The sequence below is a fragment of the Protopterus annectens genome, chromosome 2.part0, assembly GCF_019279795.1.
Source record: "Protopterus annectens isolate FY-2018-M chromosome 2.part0, PAN1.0, whole genome shotgun sequence".
In the NCBI taxonomy this organism is placed as follows: Eukaryota; Metazoa; Chordata; order Ceratodontiformes; family Protopteridae; genus Protopterus; species Protopterus annectens.
Window position 1 is genome coordinate 1,672,350,162 of NC_056728.1, and position 26,660 is coordinate 1,672,376,821.

The 26,660-nt window shown below is 42.2% G+C and overlaps 1 protein-coding gene across 1 annotated transcript in view; it reads right to left on the reverse strand.

The window, feature by feature from the left end:
* The window catches only part of VPS13D (vacuolar protein sorting 13 homolog D), a 3,321,573-nt gene that overhangs the window by 1,114,305 nt on the left and 2,180,608 nt on the right, over window positions 1-26,660 (reverse strand). The window contains exon 41 of the mRNA XM_044060428.1: window positions 21,761-21,863. Coding sequence (XP_043916363.1) covers window positions 21,761-21,863 — 103 coding nt within the window. The remainder of the gene's footprint in view (window positions 1-21,760; window positions 21,864-26,660) is intronic.

Sequence of the window (26,660 nt, forward strand, 5' to 3'; positions counted from 1 at the left end):
AGAGGACTCCTCGCAAGCAGCAACTTGTTCCATTGGAGCAACTTGGGGCACAGAAGCGGGCTGTCCCAAGGGCCGGATGGTGGAAGCCTGGCCCAGTGCAGAGGGAGCGGACGGAGCCAAACAAGTGCCGGGGTCCGGAGACCCTCAACAGGGCCCTCTCCACTACATCAAATGCCGAAGGGGAGCCGACCTCGACCAAAGGATCCGACAATCGGCTCCCCCTCGGATCCGAAGAGTGGATCGGAGCCGGCGCCGAAGCGCGCGGATCCGAAGGGACAGTGCGCTCCGACACAGACGGCGCCGAAGGAGCACTGATCCCCCTGGATCCGAGGCTCGGATCCAGGCTCCGAGAGGTCGGATCCGATGCACTCGAGGGCAGGGTCGGATCCGAAGTACAAAGTACTATCGGCGCCACCCACCCGGCTCCAAAGCTGCTCGGCTCCAGCTGCTCCGAACCCGGATAGCGGGTCGGAGAAGGAGCAATCGGTTTGAAAAAGGGTGTTGAGCTCCCCCCCAGAGGGGGGGGGGAGGCAAGAGCACTCCCATCTGCATCTGGGCCTGGATGAACCTTCTCATCATCCGGTCCAGATCAGCATCCGGAAGGCTATCGTGGATCTCGACGAGGCTACCGAGGTAGGCCTGGAGTGCCTCCTCGATAGCCTCGACGGAGATCGGGTCTCCTCCTCCTCAGGTCCCGGTGAAAAACACACTGGAGACCGGAGCCGAGAAGGAGGAGACCGAGCCGACAATGGAGCCGACAACGGAGCCGGGGGAGAAGCCCGCTTGGCTGGCGGGGCCGAAACAGAGGTCTCGGCCCGCCGCTTATGGTGCTTCTCCTCCGGTCCTTTTCTTAGCATCCCTCTCCTCCGAACCAGAAACGGGAGGTTGAGTCCCAGGAGGAGGAGGGGGTGCCGCAGAGGGACTAACCGTAGGCAACGTTACTCCCGAAGGAGCGGAGGTCGGAGCCGAGTCCGGCGGTAAAAGGCCCGCCAAAACAAGCTTGGACCTCCGCTCCTTCAAAGCCCTGGGGTTGAACCCTGCACAAATGGAACATCCAGATGTGAGGTGTTCAACCCCCAGGCATCTAACACACCGAGTGTGGCCATCAGCTGGGGAAAGCTTGTGGCCACACTCGGAGCATTTAGAAAATATAGATTTGGGTTGGTCTGCCATCCCAATCTAACAAAGTAGTTACCAAACTAAAAGTAACTAAACAACCAATATACACACACAGGCCCAACACACACACACTACGCCAACAGCGAGGGGAGGGATATAACTTTTAGATTAACTCTAAAAAGTAAAAATATCAAAGGGGGAACCTACACTTTCACACAAAAAATCAATAAAAACTTCAAAATTCTGAAATTTAACAGTAAAACTAGCACTTAGCTTGAGAGCTTGAGAAACAAATCCAGTCACCATGCGCGGCAAACGAGATCTGAGGTCATGAGGGTAGAGCAGGGCATTATGGGTGAGGGGAGGAGCTGAGAGCTTGGATCCATAGCTGGAAAACCATGCCGGTTCGGATCCGATATCGGATCCATAACCCACAGGTTGCAGACAAATGAATCTCCTACTTCAGATCAATACATTTTCCAAATCTCTACCCCTTTATGATGTCTGTACCTTATCAACAACAAAAAATGTAAACTTTTTAAAATTCACAATATTGTTTACATGACGAAATAAAGCACTGGTGGACTGTTTCTTCTTTATGTCATAATAATTTCCCTTACACTACCCTTAATCTACAAACAGTTACTCCAACATAAAATGCTAGACATAGTATACACATAGCCACATAAACATTGGTGATGTCACAGTTACATCTACCACTATAAGCTAAACTGTCTTTCAACTGTTCAGTATAAACCCTCATGTATAAACATACAGTATTTACATCTACCACACCTCTTCATCTGGTGGGTCTGGCCAGTAAAACACTTGTTTCCTTGAGGAACTGAATCAAATTCTTTATTGACCTGCCTTTACTAAAAACAACTAACGGCGACCCACCAAACTTCTGTCTCATATCAGTGGGGGAAAAAGCAATACCACAGATCCTTGAACACCTCAACATATTTGTAAATTTCCCCATTAAAAAGTAAAATCAAAGTTGCAAACTTCCCATACATAGAGGTCAACCTCACTGACAGTGTTGTCATCAGTACAAAGATGTTCAACTGTATATCTACCCTCATTATGCTTCAAAAGAGGTGCACATGTCGTGTTTCTCTTTCTTGTAACTAGGGTATCCCTTGTCTCTAAACATACACCACACATTGTGCATCTCCTTCTTAAACAGATTGTCTCTGGTAATCAATCTAGACAGTGCAAGATCCACATCTCAGCTCTGGTCTCCACCAGAGATGACAATTCTACACACCACTTGAAGTATACTTCTGCTACTCTCCCCCTCCCCAACAAGAGGTGAGCAGGCTAATGTCTTATTCTTCTTCCTCCTAGTTGGCACTTCCAGTGCCTGAACTGCTATTCAAACCCATGTCCCCCCCTTCTGCTTTATTCTTTTTGGTGACCCCAGTGCCAAGACTCTCCTTAATGCCACCGGACTATTGCCATACTAAGGCAGAGGCTGGCACGGAACCTAAAAGCATCCTGGGGGATTTCATGCCACTGACTGCTTCTACATGTGGATTTTTTCATTTTTGATTTACTCTTTGGTATCCCACCTTCTCTATGTTCACCTGTTACATCTGAGGGCTACTCCTCTCTCTGGACCATGCCTCCCTGCAGGGAACACCTACATGAATGCAGTCTCCCCCTGGGATGGGCACATCCCTCCCTCCCCTGGCAGCACCTCAGATGTCTGAGCCACTAATTGAACAAGGATCACCTGGGCCATAGTTAGGGGTTTTATTCCTTTATGCTACTGCACTGGCCCAAATAAATGTTTCCAGTTCTGTAGCTAGGGCTTCACTGCACTGTGCTATGGAGCCAGCTTTCCTATACTGTAGAAGATGATCTAGCAAATACCAGAAAGGGGAAAAGAAGAAGTTATGTACTCACCATAACATTCCATGTTTATTGTCCATAATCTCGCCTTCATTCTTGCTGGTTGGATTTGAAACCAAGCAACTGTTCCAACTCAGCCTATTACTAAAGCTAGAGAGCTTCCACTGGCTCGAGGCTATACCCTATCCCATCATCCTTAGGGAAGATAACCCAGATCTTGTTTGCAAAATACTAACACATTTGAAAACATATACAAACACCCAATGGTAATTTAGCCTATGTCTCAAGAGGCGAGGAGGGAAGCAGAGAACCTAATTCACAATCAGTAAAGAATTCCTCTTGATCCTCCAGGAGCGAAGGTTGGGGGAAGGAGGGTGCGATGTAAGAATGAAGGCGAGATTATGGACAACAAACATGGAATGTTATGGTGAGTACATAGCTTCTTAATGTTATGTTGTCCCATCTTGCCTTCATTCTTGCTGATTGGGACAGCGCCCCCAGCACCTTCTTTCTTGGGTGGCTCAAGGGAATAAACTCTTCAGAACAGTTGAACCAAATGAAGCCCTGTTCCGGGAGGCCATGTCTACTTTGCAATGAAAGATGAAGGTATGAGGATTGACCCATGTAGGTGGAGCACAGATCGGGTCTAAAGGGGCAATCTGGCTTGAAAAGCAGCCGAAGTCGACATAGCTCTTGTTGAGTGGGCCCTAATCCTTCCTGGCAACTGTTTATGCTGAGAATTACATGTGTAGGTTATCATGTCAGTAAGCCATTTTGACAAAGTAACTTTAGATACAGGTGCACCTTTCTTGTTACCTGAGAAAGAGACAAATAACTGGTCAGATTTCCTGAATTCTTTAATTCTATGCAAGCAGAAACGTAACTGCCTGAGGATGTCCAATTGGTGTAGCTTATATTCTGCCTTGTTGCCATGATTCGGAAAGAAAATGGGCAGGTCAATGGACTGGTTCAAACTGGTTACAGAACATACCTTTGGAAGGAATGAAGGATTTGGTCTTAGAGAGACTCTATCTTTGTGAAAAAACAAATATGGAGGGTGAACGGACCAAGCTTGAAGTTCTGAAACCCTCCTAGCTGAAGTAATTGCTATCAAAAAGGCTGTTTTCCAGGATAGAAATTTCAGTTGGCAAGAGGAAGCTGGTTCGTATGGTGGGAGAATCAAGAGTAGCCAGCACCAAATTGAGATCCCAAGGAGGTTGTGGTTCCCTTACTAGTGGTCTTAATAAAAAAGTACCTCTCAAGAAAGCTTTGCACAACCTGTGAGACATTATTTTTGATCCTATGTGGTAGTTAGAAATGGCAGTTAATTGTACTCGTATGGTAGCTGCTGCTGCACCTTGATTAAAGATTTCTGCTAAGAAGTCTAATATTGTACTTACAGGAGCTGTGAAGGGGTCAATTCGATTCTTGGAAGCCCAAGAAAACAGTTTCCATTTACTAGCATAAAGCTTTCTAGTAGTTCTCTTATGAGATACAACTAGAATGTGTCTCACGGCCGGGGAAATGTCTGGAAGCCTGGCTATGACTGGAAGTGGAGCAGCCAAGCTGTCAGTTTGAGGATTTGAATAGTGGGGTGGAGCGTTCCTGACTGATGACTCAGAAGATAAGGTACCGGGTCCAGAATCCAAGGCTCTTCTTGGAGATGGGGCCATAGGAAAGGAAATCAGATTTGACGAGGCCATTATGGAGTAATGAGAATTAACCTGCAACTCATCGACTTGGCTTTCTGTAGGCGTTAGTGGAAGCAGGGGAAAAGCATAAAGAAGTCCCGGGGGCCAATTGTGAGCAAGTGCATTCCTTGGTGACTCCCCTGGAGGGGGGATTAGGGCAAGGTAGCTGCTGCATTTGGCGTTCATTAGCATGGCAAAAAGGTCGCAGCAAGGCTGGCCCCACTTGCGAAAGATTTGGTTCGCAATTTCCTGTTTCAGGGGCCACTTGTGAGGCATTAGAATTGCTCTGCTTAATTTGTCCACTATTACATTGGATTTCCCCGGGATGTGCTTTGCAATCAGAAAACGATGAGGAGAAATTGCCCATTGCCATACTCTTTGAGCTTCCCGACACAGTGGGTAGGACCTGGTTCCACCTTGTTTGTTGATATATCACACTACCGACATATTGTCCATCTGTATTGCAATCGTACCTGGTGGAAGAGAGTTCTGGAGTGCTTGAAATGCCAGAAGCACCGCTCTCATCTCTAGGACACTGATGTGCAAATGGTACTCATGTTCTTGCCAAGTTCCTAGGACAATCTTTCCCAGATAATGCCCCCCCACCCTAGGTGGGAAGCATCCGTGGTCATTGTAGCTACAGGTTGAAAAAGAGTGAACCGTCTTGCCTAGAGTTACCTGCGTGGATAGAAGCCACCAGCGTAGGTCTCTCTTGCAGGAGTCTGTGATGAAGATCTTGTGTGACACAGGTAACTCCTGCATGGACCACTGAGCAAAGAGTAGCCACTGCAGGACTCTCATGTGTAGTACTGCTGGAGGTACTAATGTGATTGCAGCTGCTTCGTGCCTAGGACTTTTAGAACAAATTTTGCCTGTACCTTCCTTTTCAAGAGCAAGATGGACATGATGATACAGTGTCTGTTATTCTGTCGTGAGGCAACTTTGCTGCCATGTCTACTGTGTTTAAGTCTGCTCCTATGAATGTAATATGCTGTGATGGCAACAAGTCAGATTTTTTAAACTTATGGTGATGCCCAGTTCCGAACATAGATGAATGGTGGTGTCTCTGGCCTTGGTTAGTAGATGCTCGGTGGCGGCGGTCAGGAGCCAGTTGTCTAAGTATGGAAACACCCGCAATCCTAGCCGGCTCAAGTGAGCCGTGACTACTGCCATGCATTTGGTAAACACTCTGGGGGCTGTAGTGAGACCAAAGGGCAGAGCTCTAAACTGGTAATGACTGGCTCCCACCCGGAAGTGTAGTTATCTCCTGGATCACCTGTCCATTTTTATATGGTAGTATGCATCCTGAAGATCGATTGAGCACATCTAATTGTCTTGCCCCAGAAAAGGGAGTATAGACTGCAGTGTCACCATCCGGAACTTTGCTTTCTTCACTAAATTGTTTAGTCTGTTAAGATTCAAGATGGGTCTTCAGTCCCCTGTTTTCTTTAGAACTAAAAAGAACCTTGAGTAAGTTCCGGATCCAATGTGATCTGCGACAACTTCTTGGATGACTCTTTTTCTTAGCAACCTTTGTATCTCTAGGGTTGCCTGATCCCTTTGACAGGGTGGAATGTCTGGGACTGACCTTGATTGCAAGGGTAGGTTGGAGAAGGGTATAATGTATCCCCTGAATATTATCGACTGTACCCATTTGTCTTGAGTGATGTTTAGCCAGACTCTGGGATACAGTGACAGTCTGCCCCCGACTGCCTCCAGAGGTGGGCCTCCTTTCAGGACAGCTGGAAAGGTCTCTGCCAGAGAACGCATCTCTGTCGTCCTGATTTTGCGGACCGCCTCTGCCGCAAAGTCGGTGTCTTCCATTATTATTTCCCCCTCTACCCCTGGGGGAGAAGTCACAATGTGTGAAACGACATTTTACCGCCCTTCTGGCTTTTGGGATAAGGCCTGGTAGGAATGGAAAAACATACTCCCACGGCAAACAGAGTTTTACCTTCTTCTTCGCACCTGGTCAGAGTCTCTTTAATATTTGGCCCGAGCAAGGATGACCCATCAAAAGGGGTATTTATAAAGGAAGACTTGAAGAGTTCAGCAAACTCGCAAAGGCGCATCCAGGAATGTCTCCTCAGAGCTAGTCCTGTGCTTGCTGCCCTACTCGCTCCATCGGCTGGTAAGAGATGAGCCACATAGAGGAGTTGACAACAGAACTCAAAGTTGCAAGCTGCGAGGTCACCTTGTCTGACACCCCTGCAGCTGTAGAACCTTGGAGGGTATCTCCTAGCTCCTTCAGGAGATCCCTCTGAAGTCTGGTAAAATGTGTTAAGTAGTTCAGTGACCTGAGAGTGAAGGCTACTGATGAGAACATACGCTTCCCATATCTGTCCATTGTTCGAGATTCCTTATGCGGTGGATGGACAGATGAAGTTGTTTCCGCTAACTCCTTTTAGGTGGCCGCCTCCACCATCATAGTATCTACTGGGACACCTTTGGATAAGAATTCCCTATCAGATGGAGCAGTTATAAATTTGTTGGGCCTCCTTGGAACAGGTTCCACTGATTCTGGAGAGCCCCTCACCTTTCAACTGACTACACCAAGGAGCTTACCAAAAGGCGGAGACACCCAAGAGGTGGAGGGTCAAGATCCAAATGCCTCCAGGTATATGGATTCATCTTCAGAAGGGGTAAGGGTCTTCCAACCTCCTCTCTGCTTCAGGATCTCTACGATATCTGAAAGGGAGATATCCTCAGAGGGTGACCATGGGGACCCTTCTGAGTCCTCTAAGTCCGTATCTTACATGACAGACTCTGGAGGGGAGTCCAGATGTTTCCTCTTACAGGTTCTCTTCTGAGGGATCTCCCCAGAGGGGTCCTCTGGGTGGGGAAGTTTCAAAATAGAGTAACAAACCCAATGGGGTGTCCTGGGGCATCGGTTCTCTACACCTGGGGGGGGGGGGATGATACAGAGGTAGATGTCGGAACTTTTGGGGAAAGAGTGCCTGGATCCAAGGGTGGAGCCATCGGGGGTGACTGCACACTCCTCATGACCTCTAAAGCACCACGATCCGGACCCAAAGAAGACTCTGTTTCCGAAGAGGCGGGAGACATTCCACAAGCCAAGGAGGTGGCTCTGAGGCCAATGTGGGCATCAAGCTCACCTGCGCCGAAGCCCCAAGAGATGGATTCGAATCCGACAAAGGTGCGATCCGACTCTCCTCCTGGACCCAATGGGCAAGCGTCAGCTCCCAGACCCTTTGACAGAGGATGACACTGAACAGGTCAGAGCAGAAGTTGGGACCGAGAACCCCGGGGGAAGTCTGGGGCCCGACGGTTCCACCACAAGCACATCCAAGCACTCCGGCTCCGAAACCACTTGGGTCAGGGGAGGATCAGAAGAAGGGGCTGTGACAGTCATTGGTTCCAATTCCTTCTGGGCTGAACTAGAAATGATCTTGGCCAATGCCGGAGTCCAAAGCAACCTCCTGACCACCCGCTTCACATCATCATCTATCAGGCTCCTGGAGGAACGATAGGAGTGTGTCGAGGATCTTAGGCTACCAGCCACCGACTATAAAAGAGCTGACTGAGGTACAGAGGAGACTGTCTCCAAGGTTGGGGACCGGCTACATGTATGGCTGCTAATCAGTTCTGGTAAAGCTGGTGGAACTGTAGGAGTAGCCTCATCAGGCCCGAAAGCCTGATGAAGTCTGAAGTCATGTCCTTAGACGGCTTCTTGGCCGGCTCAGACGCAGGAGCCGAAGAAGCAGCTCTCTTTGTGGATTAGTCAGACCTTGGGGAATGGGAAGATTTAGAGGTTAGACTTCCCTCTAATGACTCAGCAAAGGGACCCTTACTCAATCCCCTAACAATGAGTTTGTTCTTGCATTTCTGCAGGACCCTGGAGCTAAAACCATGGCAAATAGAGTAGGAGTCCTGAAGGTGTACTGCACCTAAGCAGTAGACACAACTGGTGTATCCGTCAGTTATCGACATCTTTTGTGTACAAGAGTCACACTTCTTGAGGCCTGATTGATTCACTTCTTTCCCTTCCTTGGACATATTAGCAAAAAAATCCACTACAACAACGGCCACACAGTCCAGGAAAAGCTAACAGGCAAAAACAAAGGCTACTAAACTCTACTCAATATTAAGAACAACACACAACAAGTAAGAAAAGCCCAGTAACTAGTCAAAAGTTGAACTTTTTTTTTTTTTTTTGAAAACACAGGGAGGAGACTAGAGGAGAGGTCTCTAACTCAAGCGACGATCCCCTCTATCCAGAGGAGATGTCTCTAACTGAAACAATGAAACCTCTATAATGGAAGCAAGTAAAAAGCACGGGGGGAGCCCTCTAACTTAAATGGGCTGAAAACAATGGCAAAAGACAAACACTCTAACTAAAATGGGTTCGTACAAAAGGATAAGGCTTTAAGACGGGAAGGGTTTGTAGGCCTAACAAACGATGGCCAAGCACAATAAAGAACAACAAGCGCTAACTATAAAAGTAGCACGAACTAATCCTAAAGCCTCCAAAACTACTCTACAACAATATTTATATCAAAAAACACTAAACAACAGTTATCATACAACCAAAAAAGAATTTCACTTAGTCTGAGCCCAGTGAGAAGCACCCAATCTAGTTTGGCAGCAAACGAGAGATTTGGGTTATCTTACCTAAGCATGAAGGGGTAGGGTATAGCCTCGAGACAGTGGAAGCTCTCAAGCTTTAGTAATAGGCCGAGTCGGAACTGATGCTCAGTTCCGAACCCAACCAGCAAGAATGAAGGTGAGATGGGACAACATAACATGTTTAACAGCTTTCCTATACTGTAGAAGATGATCTAGCAAATACCAGAAAGGGGAAAAGTACAATTTCACAGGCTTCCAGAGAGATGTGCATTTGAGACAGAAAAAAGAGAGACGTACTCAAATCATATTTTCATTACATGGGGCACTCTTGTGATTGAATTAAAGAAAATGAAAGGTCTTTGAGATAAAATCAAATATCAATATTTAGGTGGTGTTTTCTTTCAATGCAGTTAGCCATTACTGAAATGTAGGACTTGGTAGTGAAGACAAAGCAATGAGAAAATCAAAAGTTCTGCACTTATCATAGCAACTGTCTCATATTTACTGACAACAACCTAATGCTTACACAAGTGGACATAGTGTGTAAGAGATGTAATCATACAACGTTATTGGAGGCAATGCTCTCAAAAGAGGCCACAACAATTAACAAGCAGGTTATCAGTGCCACATAACACACTACAATGAACAAAGCACAGACAACTCAGACCAAACACATGGCCCTTCATATGCTGAGGATCTTAAATGTAACCTACCTACATCACTAAAGTATCCTAAAAGTAACCTAAGAAATAAGTACCCTCGGAAACCTCACAAACACCCAACACAGGCAGAACCCATCATTAAACATACAACTAAGAGTCACACTGACTCTTTTAGGAAGTCCATAAGACAAACCTCCACACAATCTGATAACTTGGTGATAGATGACACAAAGATATACCACTTGTTAGGCTGTGCAAGGGTAGGGTCATGGTCAGCTGCCTGTTATGTACCATGACCACATTATGCAAGCACCCAAATCAAGTCCCTGCACCACAAGTTAACATATAACACAGTCATAGTACACATTCCTCTTACAGGTTCTCTTCTGAAGGACCTCCCCGGAGGGGTCCTCTGGGGAAGTTTCAGAAGAGAGTAACTAACCTAATGGGGTGTCCTGGGGCATCAGTTCTTTACGCCTGGGGGGGATGATAGAGAGGCAGATTTACCTCCCTGGACCTATATGAAGAGAGATGCGATGGAGCTCTCAGAATAGATGCCTGAGACTGGTACAAACACAGTCTTTAGCAACATTCTATCATCACCAAACTTCACAATATAAAAAGAGTATTACTTTCAATAGTTGCCTCAGCCTCTGGTGTCATTCAAAGGGGAAACAGTACATATCAGCTTGGAAGGAGATGGTAGCTGGTATTAACTGCTTTACCAGGAATGGCCTGTACCTCAACCCCTAAGGCTTTCGTATATTGGCTAATTCCTTGTCTAAAATGGCACTGTGGAGTTGACAATGTCTGTCTTCTAAAACTTCCAACATAACAAAATGGAATATGGATAACATTAAAGTACTGATGCTTAGTGCTAGGAGCCTTAACAAAAAAACTCCACAACATACAAGCACCCCTCACCTTGGAAAACACATACGCATCATTACAGAGAATTGATTCAAAACCAATGAAAGCATTTAGGTACAAAATACATAAAACAAAGTCACTAAAGGTGGCAGTGTCTTCATATTCTTAAAATAAAATTTCATCACCAGATTAATTGGATAAGTTGTCTTGAAACTCTTCAATGTCCAATTTACTATTAACAAAACCGCTTATCATTTCAAAGATAACTACAGGACCTCCTGTTTGTCTTCCTTGGCCCATATCTCCTAACAAACTTGCAGGGAGTCACTATATATTAAACCAAACACCATTCTCCGGGGAGACTTCAACTATCCCTCTGTAAACTGGGAGGCTTGTACATCATCAAACATGTATCCAGAACAAAATTCTAGACTTCATCATTACAAACTCTCTACACCAGCTTGTCTGCACCCCAACAAGGGGTGACAAAACCTTGGATTTGGTCCTTACCAATAATACAGTGGCTTTGCTCCCCACCTACTGTAACTTTCTCCCTGGTCAAATCAGGCCACAAATCAGTTACAGTCACACTATAGCTGAAGCATGAAACAATTTCCACTACCTAAGTATTCAGATGTTATGCAAAGGCTAATCCTTCAAAACTGAGCAATGGCATGGCTACATTGAAAAGTCCCACTACTTATGCAGATTTCTTTACTGCCAAATTCTGTGCACATACACATAGCTACATAGAGGCATGTGTCCTGCTCAGAAATAAATACAATGCCAAATTCAAAAATAAACCCCTATGAGAGAAACCTAACATAAACAGGGTCTACAGTAAAAGAAAAAAATATATATTGCACACAAAAATAAATATAACTTTCAAGCTGCCAAAAATAGTCTTGCTAAACTCATCAAGGAACTCCAGATTCGGATCAAATCAGCCAAAGACAGATATCAGGTAAAACTAGCCACCCAGCTAAAGAATAATCACAAAGCCTCTTTAATTATGTTAGAAATCTTAGAAACAATGTCCAGCAGTGTGCAGAGCTAATACTAAATACCACAACTCAGACCCAGAGGACATTGCCAGTCTACTACTAGACAAATGTAGCTCAAATTTCACCTCATGTCCCACTTCAGTATTCTCAGATCACGTACCCACATCTACACCTCCCCCACAAATCTTGCAAGACGAAGTCCTCAATGTACTATATAAGGCCAAGAACACTACTTCAATGGGGTCAGACAAAATATCAGGCTATATACCGGTCAGCCTGAAACAATCTTGTCAGACTCCCAAGAGAAGCTATTCAATATCAGTCTAAAAACAAGCTTTATGCTGTTTGAATGGAGGACAGCAGCAGTCATCACCCTGCACAAAGGTAGGGCTTCAACAGACCTGGGTAATTACAGAACATTAAGTCTTTGCAGCCTCATTTAGACAGGATCATTATAGAATTAATAAATAAGGATATAGATAATGTACAGACTCTCAACCCAAGTCAGACTGGATTTCTCAAGGGCAGATCCTGTCTACTTAACCTATTTGACTTCTTCAAAAAAGTTAGTCAAGCAGTAGATGAGGGCAAATCAGTACACACTATACAACTAGACCTTGCCAAGTCATCCACCATTCCACAATCAAATATTTTAGATAAAATCTTAGAGCCAAATCTAAATCCCCAAGTAACTCACTGGATAGTAAACTGGTTCACAAATATAACCCAGGAAAAAAAAGGAGGGCAACAGTACCTCCGTCAAAATGCCTGTCATTACTGGGGTGCTCTAGGGTTCAGTCCTTGGGCCATTCATCTTTGGCATTTACTTTTCGGATGCCAAAACTAATGTTAAGGGATTGTGGCTATAAACTTGGTGCCATCATAAACTCCCAGCAGCACAGCATGATCCTCTAAGAGGGTCTGTCTCAAACAAATGACTGGTGTCAAAACCATAAACTAAAACTGTATGCAAAGAAATGTATGATGGTATCCTTTGGGCAACTATTACTCCCTTTGTAACTACCACAGTAACAACATGCCCCTGAAAATTGATCCTACAGTCAGGGACCTGGGAACCTATGTTGACAATGAAGTGTCCTTTGATCATCAGGTATCCATTACTGTAAGGACGTCCTTTTTTAACGTACAGCTGATATCTAAAAGTATAGCATCCAGGTCCAGGAATGTAACCAGTCACTCTATTCAGCACTCATTTAGCTGATCAAAGAGTATAATCTCCTTTTCCATATATACTTGTCCAAACACTTGTCACAACTGGAAGAATCACAATGCCTCCTGACTAAGAGAATCAAGTGCATAAATCAAAAAAAAAAAAAAAAAAAATATGCAGACCATCCCAAAGTCTTGTCCCTCTTCTCTGCATCATACAGGTTACCGAGAGGTGAACTCTGCCTCATGTACAAAGCCTTAACAGACCCTATCCTGTCAGACCTATTATACATTGGTAAGTCAAATGGTGGCATAAACACCCATCCAACATTTCTGACAAAGTATACTGTAAAGAATTTTAAAAATCTGCTACCTGAGTGCATTTCCAAAAAACATGTTCCCAATCATCTCTCTCCTTCCCATCATGCCAACAAAATTTGTTAACTTCCTGAGAAAAATTCTCTGAAGTTTGCTTGGGATATAAAAATACCTATGCAAACACTTCCAAGCAAATATCAAATTTTGAAAACTTTGGTGGAAATTAGAGGTAAGAGCCATGTGAACTTTTATGGAAGCACAGATCAGCCCAAGGTGAAAAAATTGAGCAAGGTAGTCTAGACCTGCAGGAACTAAAGCCAAAAAGGGATCCAACCCTTTAATCAAAGACCAGACTGAAAAATGTGTCTTTTGCATCTCCACATTTTCATGGTACTGGGTTTCTCAACACAAATACGGCTTTGGATGAAACCTCCTATGATCCTATATTAGTGGATGGGAAACCCCAAATTTGTTCCACATTTTCCCTCATTGACAAGGGTGACAGGTGCTGAACTGAGGTTTCTTTTTGGGGATAAACTCTTGGCTAGGTTTGTAAGGGCCTCAGGGCCATTAACCTAGTAACCTCCTATGATACTATCAGGCGTCTGAGGCAATAATAGGAATTGGGAAAAACAAGAGACTAACATGGTGGCTTGCAGCTCTGGCTGAGACACGCCAGATAGGCGAGGCAGCAAGGTACTGAAGAGTCTCCAACTGAGAAGCTTCTCCAGGAGGTGAGGTAAAAATAAGGAGAATCAGACTTGTCACAGTCAAAATGGGGCTATGAGAATGACCTAGGCATTCCTCCATGTTATTTTTCATAAAAACCTAGGAATTATCAAAAGGGAAGAAAAGCACAAATGACCTGAAGGCTACTCCTAGACTAAGGTACATCTGGGCTGCTGCCATAGAAGAGTAATCAGGGAAAGGAAGTCATGGCATCTTACACTGGTCAAGGAGGATGAAAAGCTGCAAACTGCAACAAGGCTTTTCCATCAGCAGAAAAGAGATTTCACCACTGTCCAGCTAAGAGAACTATCATGCAGCAGCACACTGTCTACTAGTGAGCTTGATTTCCTGAAATGTGAACAGGTACCAGAAAGTTGTCTAATGGACAAGGCTCACTCCCTTAACCTCACTGCCTGTTGACAAAAGGGGGTAAAAACAGCTCTCTCCATGCCTGCTGATGCACCAAACAATGGCCACTGTGTCCAAGTGAATGGTAAGATCTCTTCGAGGAAAATAACTCTGAAATGCCTGCATAACAAAGACAGCTTTCTGCATCTCTAACTGATACACAGGCTAACCTGCTCTGTGAACAATTACCTTGGAATGTTCACCTTTGATATTGCCTCTCCCAACCCAAAGGCTGAAACGTCTATGGAAAATATGGAAACAGCTGTCCAGGGAAAGGTTAGAGTCAATGAAGCATCATGCCAGATGTCTCTAACGCACCTTGAAAATCACACTCTATCCAACATTAAATCTGAGCACTAGCTGAAATGAATCCTTAAGGTCCAATGTAGGATCTTCATGTCATATTGGCATATTTCTCCCCAGGACTCCATTGAAAATGGGTTCACTTGGCCCAATGGACCATCCTGGTTAACCAACAGCAAGTAAAATAAAAATAAATAAATAAATATTGTGCGAATGGGATAGGAAGTACTGTGCCTTCCATGAGCCTCAACTCTCTGAGGCTACTGGGTATCGACAAAGAAGTCGCTTGGTAAATTTTGGATACCACTTGCAAAATGGGAAGGAAAACTCTCTGGTGGAAGACTGCCCCTGCAAAGAAGGGTGTCCAGTAAACATTATATAAATATGATGACTAATGAAGGCTGCATCTGAGACTTCAGAAGATTTGTTGTTATCCTTAAGGTCTGGAATTGCTGAAGGAGATAATCCCCAGCTATTAACTTCTCTAAGGGCATAGTGGCAAGCAGTCAGTCACCCAGGTAAAGTAAAACCTTGATGATTTGCAGTCTCTGGTTCACTAAATGTACAGCCATGCACTTTGTGAATGACTGGGAGAAGGTGGGGGGGGGGGGCAGAAGATAGTCTGAAAGGAACAGGCCCAAAACTAATAATGACTTACTCCTACTTGGAAAGGCAGAAAACTCCTGATTCAGGCATTAAGCAATTTATGGTACTTAAATCTAGAGTAGGCTTGAGGTCCTTGGTCATTTTGGGTAATAAAATGAACCTGAAGTAGAAGCTGGACCCTTCTCTGGTAGGGTGGGCCCTACTGGATGGTCTTTTATTTAGAGTACATTGGATACCTTTAAAAAGGTTGCTCTCTTCTAACAGGGTATGATGTCAAGAACTGGAAGGGAGTGTGAGGGGAATGAAGAGATAAAAGGGATCATACAGACTCTGGATATTATGTTGAATATCTACATGTATTATGTGATGCGTTCCAATGGTGTCATGGGGAGGGACAGGCAAATAGGCAAAGAGACCACAAGTGCCTTCACAGTCTCCAGAGTGGAATAACTGAGAAGGGCTACAGGGAAATCGTTGTTGCTCTGGATTTGGAGTTGGAACTATGAAACTCCTGTCTGGGTCAAGAATTCCTACAGTTTGCTGTGTGCCTGCTACAGAAACTAACACCATATCCACAATGACTCATCCATGGTTGCTGAAAGCTCTGGTACTGTTGTCCACACCTGAACCATTTCTGATACAGGCTCTTTTAAGTCCAACAGAAAGGAGATGTGAACCTCTAAATTTTCATGCCAAAAGCTGTATGGGCTTTACTCTCCTTTTTCCTATCCTCCAGTTTAGCCATAACCTGAAATCAGAACAGAATAGAACCAGTGAATGAGGCATTAAGAAAGGATACCTTGAAATTCTCTGCAGAATCTCCATGACATGACCAGGCATGACAGCATATAGTCATTCTAGTGCTAGTCACCTTCATCGTACCATCTGATGCATTTTGAGCAAGGCAGATCATAAGACTACTCATGGTAGAAAGAGTAGCTGCCTGAGTAGACAGCTTCATATGCAGCTCTTCAGGAGGCACCAATTTCAGCATGCTAGATATCTCATCAATAATACTGTGCAGGAACTGCTAAGATGTCTGCATATCGAGTAACAGCTTAACTCTAGCTCTTCCAGTGTGAAAACAGAAGCTCAACAGAGAAAACCAGTAGACTTTTATGGGTAAATTTGGGTAACTGGCTAGTAAGTGTACTTTCTGGATGTCAGGAAAAAAGAAATACAAAGCACATGGGAAAAAATCAGTTAAAAAAAGGAAGAACCACTGACTGGGGAAAGTTTTGCAGCTGTTCAGCAAAAAGCAATGCAACCTCCAGACATGACTTCCGGTAACCTACAGGAAAACAATAAGACAGCTGCACACAGACCTGGTTAAAATAAATGAAACACTGATGGAGTATTATCAACACAAACAACAATTGGGTGGAAAAAATTGAAGAAACAAACAGATACTCCAAACCTGGCTATAAGAAAGCAACCTAGACCTATAATAGTAAAGACGCAATCCTACCAGCAGAAGCAGTTGATTCTGACAAAACTGTGGCAGAAGGACAAAGTACTAAAAAGTGGGAGATAGCAGAGTGTTTTGTGGAGAATGATTACTCACTGTACACAAGACAGAAAAGGAGCAAATTTATTCCACTAGTCAGGGACTGTAGAGATGCAGGTGTGAGATTCAAACTGTTGTACCCAGCTATCTTCAAGGTATTCTTCCATGGAGGGACAAAATAATTTTTTGATGAAGTACACACTAAGAAGGAAATACAAGTGTCTGTCCAACAAGTAAGCTGTGAAACAGAAGATTCTGCTTCTTATTTTTCTGGTAATAAAGACCTCAGAAGGACTGTACCTGTGAAGCCTTTTCAGTTTTTTTAAACGGAAAATGTTGGGGAGAAGGAAGACAGCACGAAAGTTGACTAGAAAAACCAAGAATACGTTGGAAATGAAGAAGAGACAGGATTTTGGAAATGAACAATACTAGAACCAGTAACTTAATATGGGATTATAATGCAATATATTTGTGAAACATGAGTGAACATGAAAATCTGGAAATATTGGACTTTTTCAGAATCTGCTGGACTTGTGGGAGACTCTAAAGCATATGCCCTACTACATGTCATAAATGTTCGGAAAAGTGCTTTGGGAGGGGAAGAGGAAGGAGAATGTTACCTGTAAAGATTTTTGTCTTAAATGGTACTAATTTTGTGGCATGTGGTTTTCTTTACATGCTATATAGTAAAGCTTATTTTTCAGTTATTTTTTTAAGGGGAATGGTGATTGTTAACAGGTGCTGCTGTTCTCTCTTTCTTCTTCAGTTGTAAGAAATGTAAGCACTACAATGTGAACCAAACAGTCTTGTTAATAAGATGATAAAAGAAAAATGAATGTGCTTTTTCTCATTCTTGCATGGGGGAATGACTGGATTAAAAACCTTAGATTGATTTGGTAACAAGTTTTAAGACGAAGCAAATAAATGAAAAAGAACACTGAATATTATGAGGCTTTTTTTCTAGCAAATACATCTACCAGTAACAATTCTGCAGCTGGTCTTCATGTTTCCATGGAAACTGTCTGATAAAGAGAAATTGGCTGCCTGGTTCTCGTGTCTCCATGAAGACAATCTGTTAAAAGAGAAACTGGCTGCAGTCCGGTGAAGAGTGACTGGCTGAGGAAAAAAAGAGAAACTGACTAGGAGATAATGTTCTCTGAAAACATTCAGGGGTTTTCCCAGGGTAGATAATGTTCTCTGAAAGCATTCAGGGGTTTCCCAGCTGGGAGAGCTATAAAGATAAGATAAAACCAATCAGCACTTAGTAGCAGCACACGATGCACCATGGGTCTTAGCATGGATAACCTTTCTTTTAGGTTAACTCAAGTCTGTAAGTGTGGCTGTCAGTTTGGGGCTTTTGTTCCTATTGGGAGGGTAAAACTTCAATATCTGAAGGTGTACATAATTTTATGTGTTTGTATTTAATAGGTTTTGGGGTTACTTGGGGGTGTTTTTTTTTGAGGGTTTTCAATAAAACAAAAAGTTTTATAAGATGTGACATGGGCTTAAATGGATATGACAAGAAAACTGTATAACAGTTCAACCTGCCAAACAAACACTGTATTCATGTTACACAAAAGCTGGAACTAGACACTTAACAAATAAGGTATTATACATAAAAGGTGGGAATAATAATGTTTTAATACAATGATGCTTTCTGCAATGTCCTTAAATGTAAATGGCCTCACAGATAGAAAAAAAAGAGTAGCAAACTATATTAAAAATGCAGAGTGCAAATAGCTGTGTTACAGGAGACACACTTAGAACTGAACATATGAATTTGATAAAGAAAGGTTTTCAGGATGGTTATTCAGTGGAATACCTGGGACAAAGGCAGATGAGTACTTATATTAATTGCAACAGGAGATCCAACAGTGACAGAAGAAGATAAAGAATATAATAATGGCAGATTTGTAGTGCTAAGAGGCTAATGGCATTTACAATCCACCTAAAATTGCTATAATGGAGATTAAGACAATTCTGGGAGAAATAATCAGTTTTCAGCAAGGAATATTACTTATAGGTGGGGGACTGGAATTTGATTTGCAGCAGTGAAGATTTGCCTGGGTGGCCCAGAAGGGAAAATATAACAAAGGAGGGTAGATTTTTGAAAAACATTATGAAAATATTTGACAAAGAAGATGTGAATTCAGTAATAGGAGTTCAGACAACATTTACATGTTTTTGAAACAGATTTTTGAAAAACATTATGAAAATATTTGACAAAGAAGATGTGAATTCAGTAATAGGAGTTCAGACAACATTTACATATTATTCCCAAGATATAAACTGGGCTAGGCTAGACAGAATTTACATTTCACAGGAACATGTGCATTTAATTGAAGGTCTTGCTACTCACCCAATAGCTACTTCAGATCATATACCAATAACAGCTAAAATAAAAGCACAGGGTAATGAAATTAAAATTAGACATTGGTGCTTTCCCACCTATCTGTTGAAAAGGAATGGGTAGTGGATATTACTCAAGAGCTGTTAGAGAGGATATAAATTTCTTGTGAATATATAGCAAGGGAATGGGATAAAATTAAGATGGACTTTAAAAATAGTGTGGAAATAAAAAAAAAAGGGAGCAGTGGTTGAAAAGTAAGAATTATTTAGAGGGACTAACAAATGTTAAAGTATTGCAGAATAAGGGGCATCTCACAGAACAAGAAGAGGATCAACTGCAGAATGCTACACAGAAAATAAGGGATTACCTCAACAATATGCACAAGTTTAGAAATGTTGCTATTAAGAAACTGTGTTTTGATAACAACATTAGAGCACAAAAACTTTTAGCACAACAACTTGGGTAACAGAAAGTAGAAAGGGCTGTTGCCAAACTTAGGGAGCCTGAAACAAGGAAGGTAAGAAGAGATCTTGTAGAGGTATTAGAAATATTTTGGAAATTCTGTGAGAGTCTCTATAAAACAGAGAAATATGAAAATCAAGAAAAGTTACAAATGGAAATGTTTATGGAAGAATTACATTTGCCAAGGTTAGAGGTAGATGAGGCTAAATTACTAATGGTTAGGAGAAGATGAGATAAAAATTGTGATGTATAACCAATCTACAGGAAAGACCCCAGGAATAGATGGTATTCCTGTGAAAGTTTGGAAGCTAGGAGTGAAAACACTGATAAAGATCTGGAAGGTTTTGTTTAAGGGTATTTTAAAAGGAGGAGAAGTACCAATGCCCTGGAAGAAGGCAGTGGTAGCTGTAATACCCAAAGAGGGTAAAGATCCATCACATCCAGCTTCATACAGGCCCATTCCATACTAAACCGTGATTATAAAGTGTTCATGTCTATAATGGCTAAAAGAATGGCAAAAGTAATGCCAAAACTGATAGATATGGATCCATGTGGTTTTGTGGAGGGAAGGAAAACATTTCACAACATTAACAACACACTGATGATCCAAAGGGAAGCAGAAATTAAGAAAAAAACATTGGTGGATCTTGGTGCAGAGAAAGCATTTGATAGAGCAAGCTAGGATTTTATGAGTAGGACAATGGATGCATTTGCATTTCCTGAAAAAAAAAATATAAGGTTGATTAGGAGGATATATGAGGGATCGGAGATGAAAATTAAAGTGGGCGGGGTCTTCCCTGATAATTTCTGCTTGAGAAGATGAAACCAGGCTGGGGTGTCCTCTTTCCCCTTTATTACCTGCATTATATTTAGAATCACTGGCAAAGAAAATAAGAGACCCAGAAATTCAAGGACAAAATTGTTATGGTAGTCAAGAAAAGCTGCTTTGCAGATGAAATTATTTTATACCTGACAAAACCAGAAAGAGACGTTACAATGTTGTGGAACATTTTGAGACAGTTTCAGATCTTTCAGGATATAAAATTAATGAGGCTAAAACAAAGGCAATAGCGGTAAATTATGTACCCACACACATGAATTGGTTCAGGAATATCCATATTTATGGGGACATGATAAAATGAAGTATTTAGGAGTATGGATTAAAAATGATTCTTGTGTTGCAGCTAATGATATGTGGGAAGAGAATAAACAAAACATAATACAAAAACTGAGAAAACTGAAGCTTTGTTACATGGATATGGACAATAAAATACAAACAGTTACAATGTTTTTAGTTCCTTTAGTCTTACACACAGGTCAGGTATATTTTTATCAACCAGAGGAGAAGTTGTGAGTAGCAATTAATAAAGAGCTGAAGGACTTTATCTGGGTCAGCCACCAGTTCTCTTTCTATGTCCCTTCCTGGCACAGAGGTCAGCAGCAGCTGGAGTAGAGGCAAATCAGTTGATGGCCAGCCTGGGACACACCAAACGAATCACAAGTAAATAAATAAATAACCAAATAACCAAACACGACTGACAAGTTGAGAAATCAGTCTTGTACCAAAGGAGTTAAATTAATACTGGAAAAAAATATCAGGAAAAATCCAAAAAAGAGCTACACAGAAAATTTTACAATTGCCAATGAGTGACAAACAAAATAAGAGGAAATATGGTGATGCACATGCTATCATGGATGAAAGGGGAAGAGCTGACAACTGGTAATGTTTTATTTATGCTGAGCAGACTGAAAGCTGGAGATCCAGTCCTCATGGTTGAGAAGAAGGAAACAGACCATGTTAGATCTGATGTTTCACAGCAATAAAGCAAAAGAACATTTCTGCACATCTTAAAAGTTACTCAATTATTGCCATAAAAGTGATGAAGTTAACACCTTTCAACACATTAAAATGTGTTACTTCACTAGAATGAAGTCGAAGGACAGCATCAAATGAAAGCTTGACTGTATAGTTTTCTACCGAGCTATACCAACTCCAGTTTAAATATCAGTAACAACTTCTGGCAATTAGATTTCTATACAACACAACTGCCACTGTTAACACGACTTAAATAATTAGAGAAAAACACAATATGAAAGAAGGTAAATTATTGTCTTACTGTGTTGGGGAAGTAGTTATAGTAGCAAACCACAAAGTACAGCCAGTATGGTTCCTGAGGGCATATGGTACAAAGGGTTGCCGGCGTTTTGGCATCTTCACATCTAACAAGAAAGCAAATTAGATATATGAAATAAAGACCTCGATATTTACTTTAAAAAGCATCAAAATACCTACTGCACTGTTGAAACACTAGAGCTACTAGAATAAGTGACACATAAATGCTAAATACTATACTAATATATGCACAGGAACTAAATGGATAGATGCTGTAACAATAAATGAATGCCACCTGGAAAAAAGCTATAATACAACCTTTTAAGTTTTACAAATTAAATTGTTTAAAAAAGTTTCTTTTGGCTGACACATCAGCCAAATCACATCTTGAGTAGAACAGTTTCAATCAGTTTTTCAAAAATACAAGTTAAAATACTTTGTGAAATATGCTTGAGTTGAGTATTATTTTATGTAGTGCATTTGAACATAAGGACTGCTGCTCAGGTGTATGTGAAATTATGAATAAATATGGTACATGAATAATGTTGAGAAATGAAGTGTTGTATTTGATGAGTCTGACTAGTTTTCTTGGTTTTTCATATAGTAACCTCAGAGATGAAACTATAAAAGCAAAAGACAGGTGAAGGACACTCCACATGACAACCCTTAGCTTTTGTATTTCTGTTAAAATATTTCACAAGGTGTTTGCATGATGAGCTTATGTGAAATGCCTATAGTTGTCAATTATTCCATCTTAAGTGCTGGCTGAACCATGCAATTTATAATGGGACTTTTTTAATGAAGTGGAACTTTGAGGAAATTTTGGAGTTATTTGTGATTCTGCTCTCTGCAACTCTAAACATTTCTAACACTTAAAACAGCCTTTAAAATGATGATCCTTTACTTAAAGGCTTTATGTGAAGTCACTTTGAACAGTGTTCTCAAAGACAGACTCCTAGAAATTAACTTCCTGATAATTCATGACATTCAGAAAAATAATCAACCACAAAATTAAAAAAAAATTCAACAATCAAGTCATAAAAGAGATGTGCAAAAAGCCAACTGCCATTTTGACAATTATGAAACAAATCTGAATTAACACTGCTTCAAACCTTAACAGTTGACATGTAACTAGTGTCATATTAGCACAGTCCACCAGCAGATCTATAAACTCTACACTATTTTTTTGTAAATGCACACAAATTAGCAGAGGCATACCCCCCAGAAAGAAAAATAATTCGGTATCTGATCATCAACTTCCTTTTTCCCATTTTTTACATGGGGTGCAGGTACATATCAACTGTAGCTATCTCTTTCAATTCAGTGCCACTCTCTTACCTTCTTCGAGAGTCATACCTGACTGTCACAGGTGGTCTCTAACACAATCCATCCATCTCTTTACTAGACACCATCGTTTCCTCTTGCCTTCTTCCTGTCTGCTCCAAATCCACTTCAACATATTGTCTTCTGCTTTTAGGTACATGTGCCTGAACCACCATAATCTGGTCTCTTTGACTTTCTCTGCAATTAGAGTGACTTATGGCTTCGGCTCTCATGTCCTCATTTCTTCATTTGTCCTATCCTACCACCTGTCTCAGGCACTTCATCTCCATCACTTCTAGCTAAACTGCTCTGACTTTACTGCCAAGGTTTCTGTACTGGTTGCATTACTGTTTTGTACACACTACTTTTCGGTTTCTTTGACATTCTTTTGTCATACACTACCCCTGACACTGTATCAGATGACCGCAGACCCACTGATTCTAGCTTTGACTGCCTCATTCAGACTTCCCTTCTCCTCAACCACCTTTTCCAGATACTTGAAGCTGTTAACCCATTCCACTATTTCCTGTCTATCTCAATTCTCAGCTATTTCTGATTTCTCCCATTTGCAGTCTTATTTCATCTTTATCTCAGTTTCACCCCCATGTGCCTTCAGTTTTGCATTCCATTCCCCTAGCCTTTCCTGAAGTTCTTGCTCAAGAGCCTGTCTATAAGGCCACATCATCTGTAAACAGCAGCTTTGTTGATCTGTCCCCTCCAACTTGTTTGCTAATGTAGTCTATCACTACAATGAATACCACTGGGTTCAGGAATCTTGGTGCACACCCACTTCCACTGGGAACCCCTCTGTGAGACCGAACACTGATCATACTTGAGCCACTGGGCCCTTGTACACAGCCTACACTAATTCTACCAATGTTTCTGGGGCTTCAATCAATCACAGAACTGTCCATATCAGCTTTCTTGGGACTCTGTAATATGCTTTCTCCAAGTCTAGGTATGGCCATTTGGACTCTTTCCTCATCTCTAGCTTCTAATTCAACTATCTGTCTCACGGCAAATATTGGGTCATTTCTGTCGCATCCTGATCTGAATCTGAACTGCTCATCTCCCATCTTACTTTCTACTACTCTGCATATTCATTTATCATTCACCCTCTCCAGAATGAGTTTGATACCTCTCTATTGCCCACAGTTGTGGATGTCCTCTTTGTTCTTGTACATTGTCACTACTATGGTTATTCTCCAGTCATCTAGGAAACACCTTTCGATCCGTAGTGTTCCGAATACCCTCAGGATCCATTTCAACCCTAACTCACCCAACATCTTGATCACATCCGCTGTGACCTCATCTGAGCCTGCTGCTTTCCCTGACTTCATTTTCCTTACTGCTGTTCTTCCTTCCTTTAGGTTGGGCTGCTCATCTTTTTTCACTGAAGGGCGTGTCTGGGGCAGTACAATATCTATGGGGTTTACTTCATTCAGAAGCTTCTGGAAGTACTCATTCCATCTGACTTTGATGTTCTGTAGATTGGTGAGTAGATTATTGCTGGCATCCCTTTTCTGACCACTGCTTGCAGCTGAATCTGGACACCAGTGGTTTACTCTGTAGGCCAAATATTTCACAGTGGATGACTTTGCAATCTAGTTCTACTCCATTGCCCTTTCCTTACTAGAAGGAAGTCCCCCTGAGTTGCAAGTTGGCCACTCTTGAATATGATCTTGTGATTGTCTCACTTGCTGAACCATGTGTTGGCCACCATCAAGCCATTCGCCAGACAGAAGTCTAGAATGGCATCTCCTTCTTTATTCCATGTGCCCCACACATTTGGACTCGTATTCTACTGTCTCTCCCAATATGTGCATTCAGGTCACCCATTATCAACACCAATTCATGTCCTGCAACTGCTGTCTGAATATGCTCTTTTCTTCACTACTGCAACCCTGTTGTGGCTGATATTATGACTAGTGTCTTATCCTTACACTAGAGTCTGACTGCCATGAGTCTCACTAATTCTGATGACATCCCTCACTGTCTTCTGAAGCCACTTCCTCACCACAATTCCCATGCCACTTCTAGTATGTCCTTTTCCTGAGTAGCAGACATTCAATATCAAGCCAAGCACCTTTACTGCACTGCCTTTCTGTCTGGTCTCCTTTCTAGCATATCACCCACTTCCAAGCTGCTTCAAGCCAGTGAACCTACACTGAGTGGAGCAATCTTTAGTTCATGTTTGGCAGCTTGACTGGTTTTACACTCAGCTTTCACTTAACAGCACTACCCCAGGTAACCCGAACTAGGTAACTGGACACCAGCCACACAGTAGCTCACTGAGCCATGGCTGTTGGACTTTATGGTGGGCACACATTTTCCATTATTAGCATGGGTCCCTCGCATAGGTGAAGTAGGCCAGGTCTACAACCCATTTATCACTGGCAAATACCCATGCCCATTTTTGACGAGTCTATGTTAAATCATTGAACACTTAAAAAAAGCGAACAATGACTTACTGAACCCATGTAAGCGAAAGCTTACAATCTCAAACACTTAGTACAGCGATTTTTTTCCAAGGCAAAAAAAAAATCACTGTTCCACAAAAAAAAAATAAATAACATTTTTTTTTAACCCCCCCCCCCACTTAATTATACCAACTCCGAGATCGCACTATAGTCATGAAAATGGCAAAGTAACGGAAGCGGCCAAGCAATTTCTTTCCCAGGGAAAGAATTTGCTTATATGCCGTTTCACTATTTTGCCTTTTCATGCTTTCAAGTTCGATCAAGACGCATTCAAAAGAATGCGTCTTCAATCATTTAATAGAAACCCTTTTTGGCAACATTAGTCAAAACGACCAAATCAGCTTGAGCCAGTTTCTACACCATTGTGTGACTAAGCTCTGCCACACTGTGCAGTCTGTTATCCATGTTCTCCTATCTAGAGCATACTGCTTACCACAACTGATGCATAAAGAAAATGGTCTATACAACTCTTCCCCTATAGGGCACCACTTGGAGTCTGTGCTGCTGCCCACAATGCAATCCTTGAGCGAGTCTGTGGTGGAAATACTCAGAATGTTTTTTGGAAGGTGGGAGGAATCCCACAGAGACAAAGAGAGACTATGCAAACTCCCCATATGCATTGGCAGGATCAAACCTCATTTCATGTGCATGGGAGGCAAAGACTTTAATCATTATGCTAACTGGTCTCTCTATGCAGTACCTGCTGTAACAAGATAAAAGAATGTTTTCTTTGGCTCAAATTTCTCAGTTGTTTGTCTCACATGTCCAAGTTACAGTTAATAGTGGTTCATTGAGTGAAAAGGCCTTCAGTTCTTGAGGCTTATATTGTTCGGCTGTCTGCCTCACCAGTGGAAAATCTTTCATCTTTTACTGACTATAGGAATAAGGAACAACTTACCAGACTCCTTACCATGGTTTCTTCATGGGATTTTCATGCTGACTGTGACATCCCCCCTCTGAGCCAGTAATCAAGGAGCCTGAGTCCTCACCACTGACACTAGAGAGGGATGTTCACTTGGAACACAAATAGATAAACACAGTATTTCCAGATAAAGCTCTCTGCATCAAGCACAATTTCCCTTAAGAGCACACAGGCAGCAC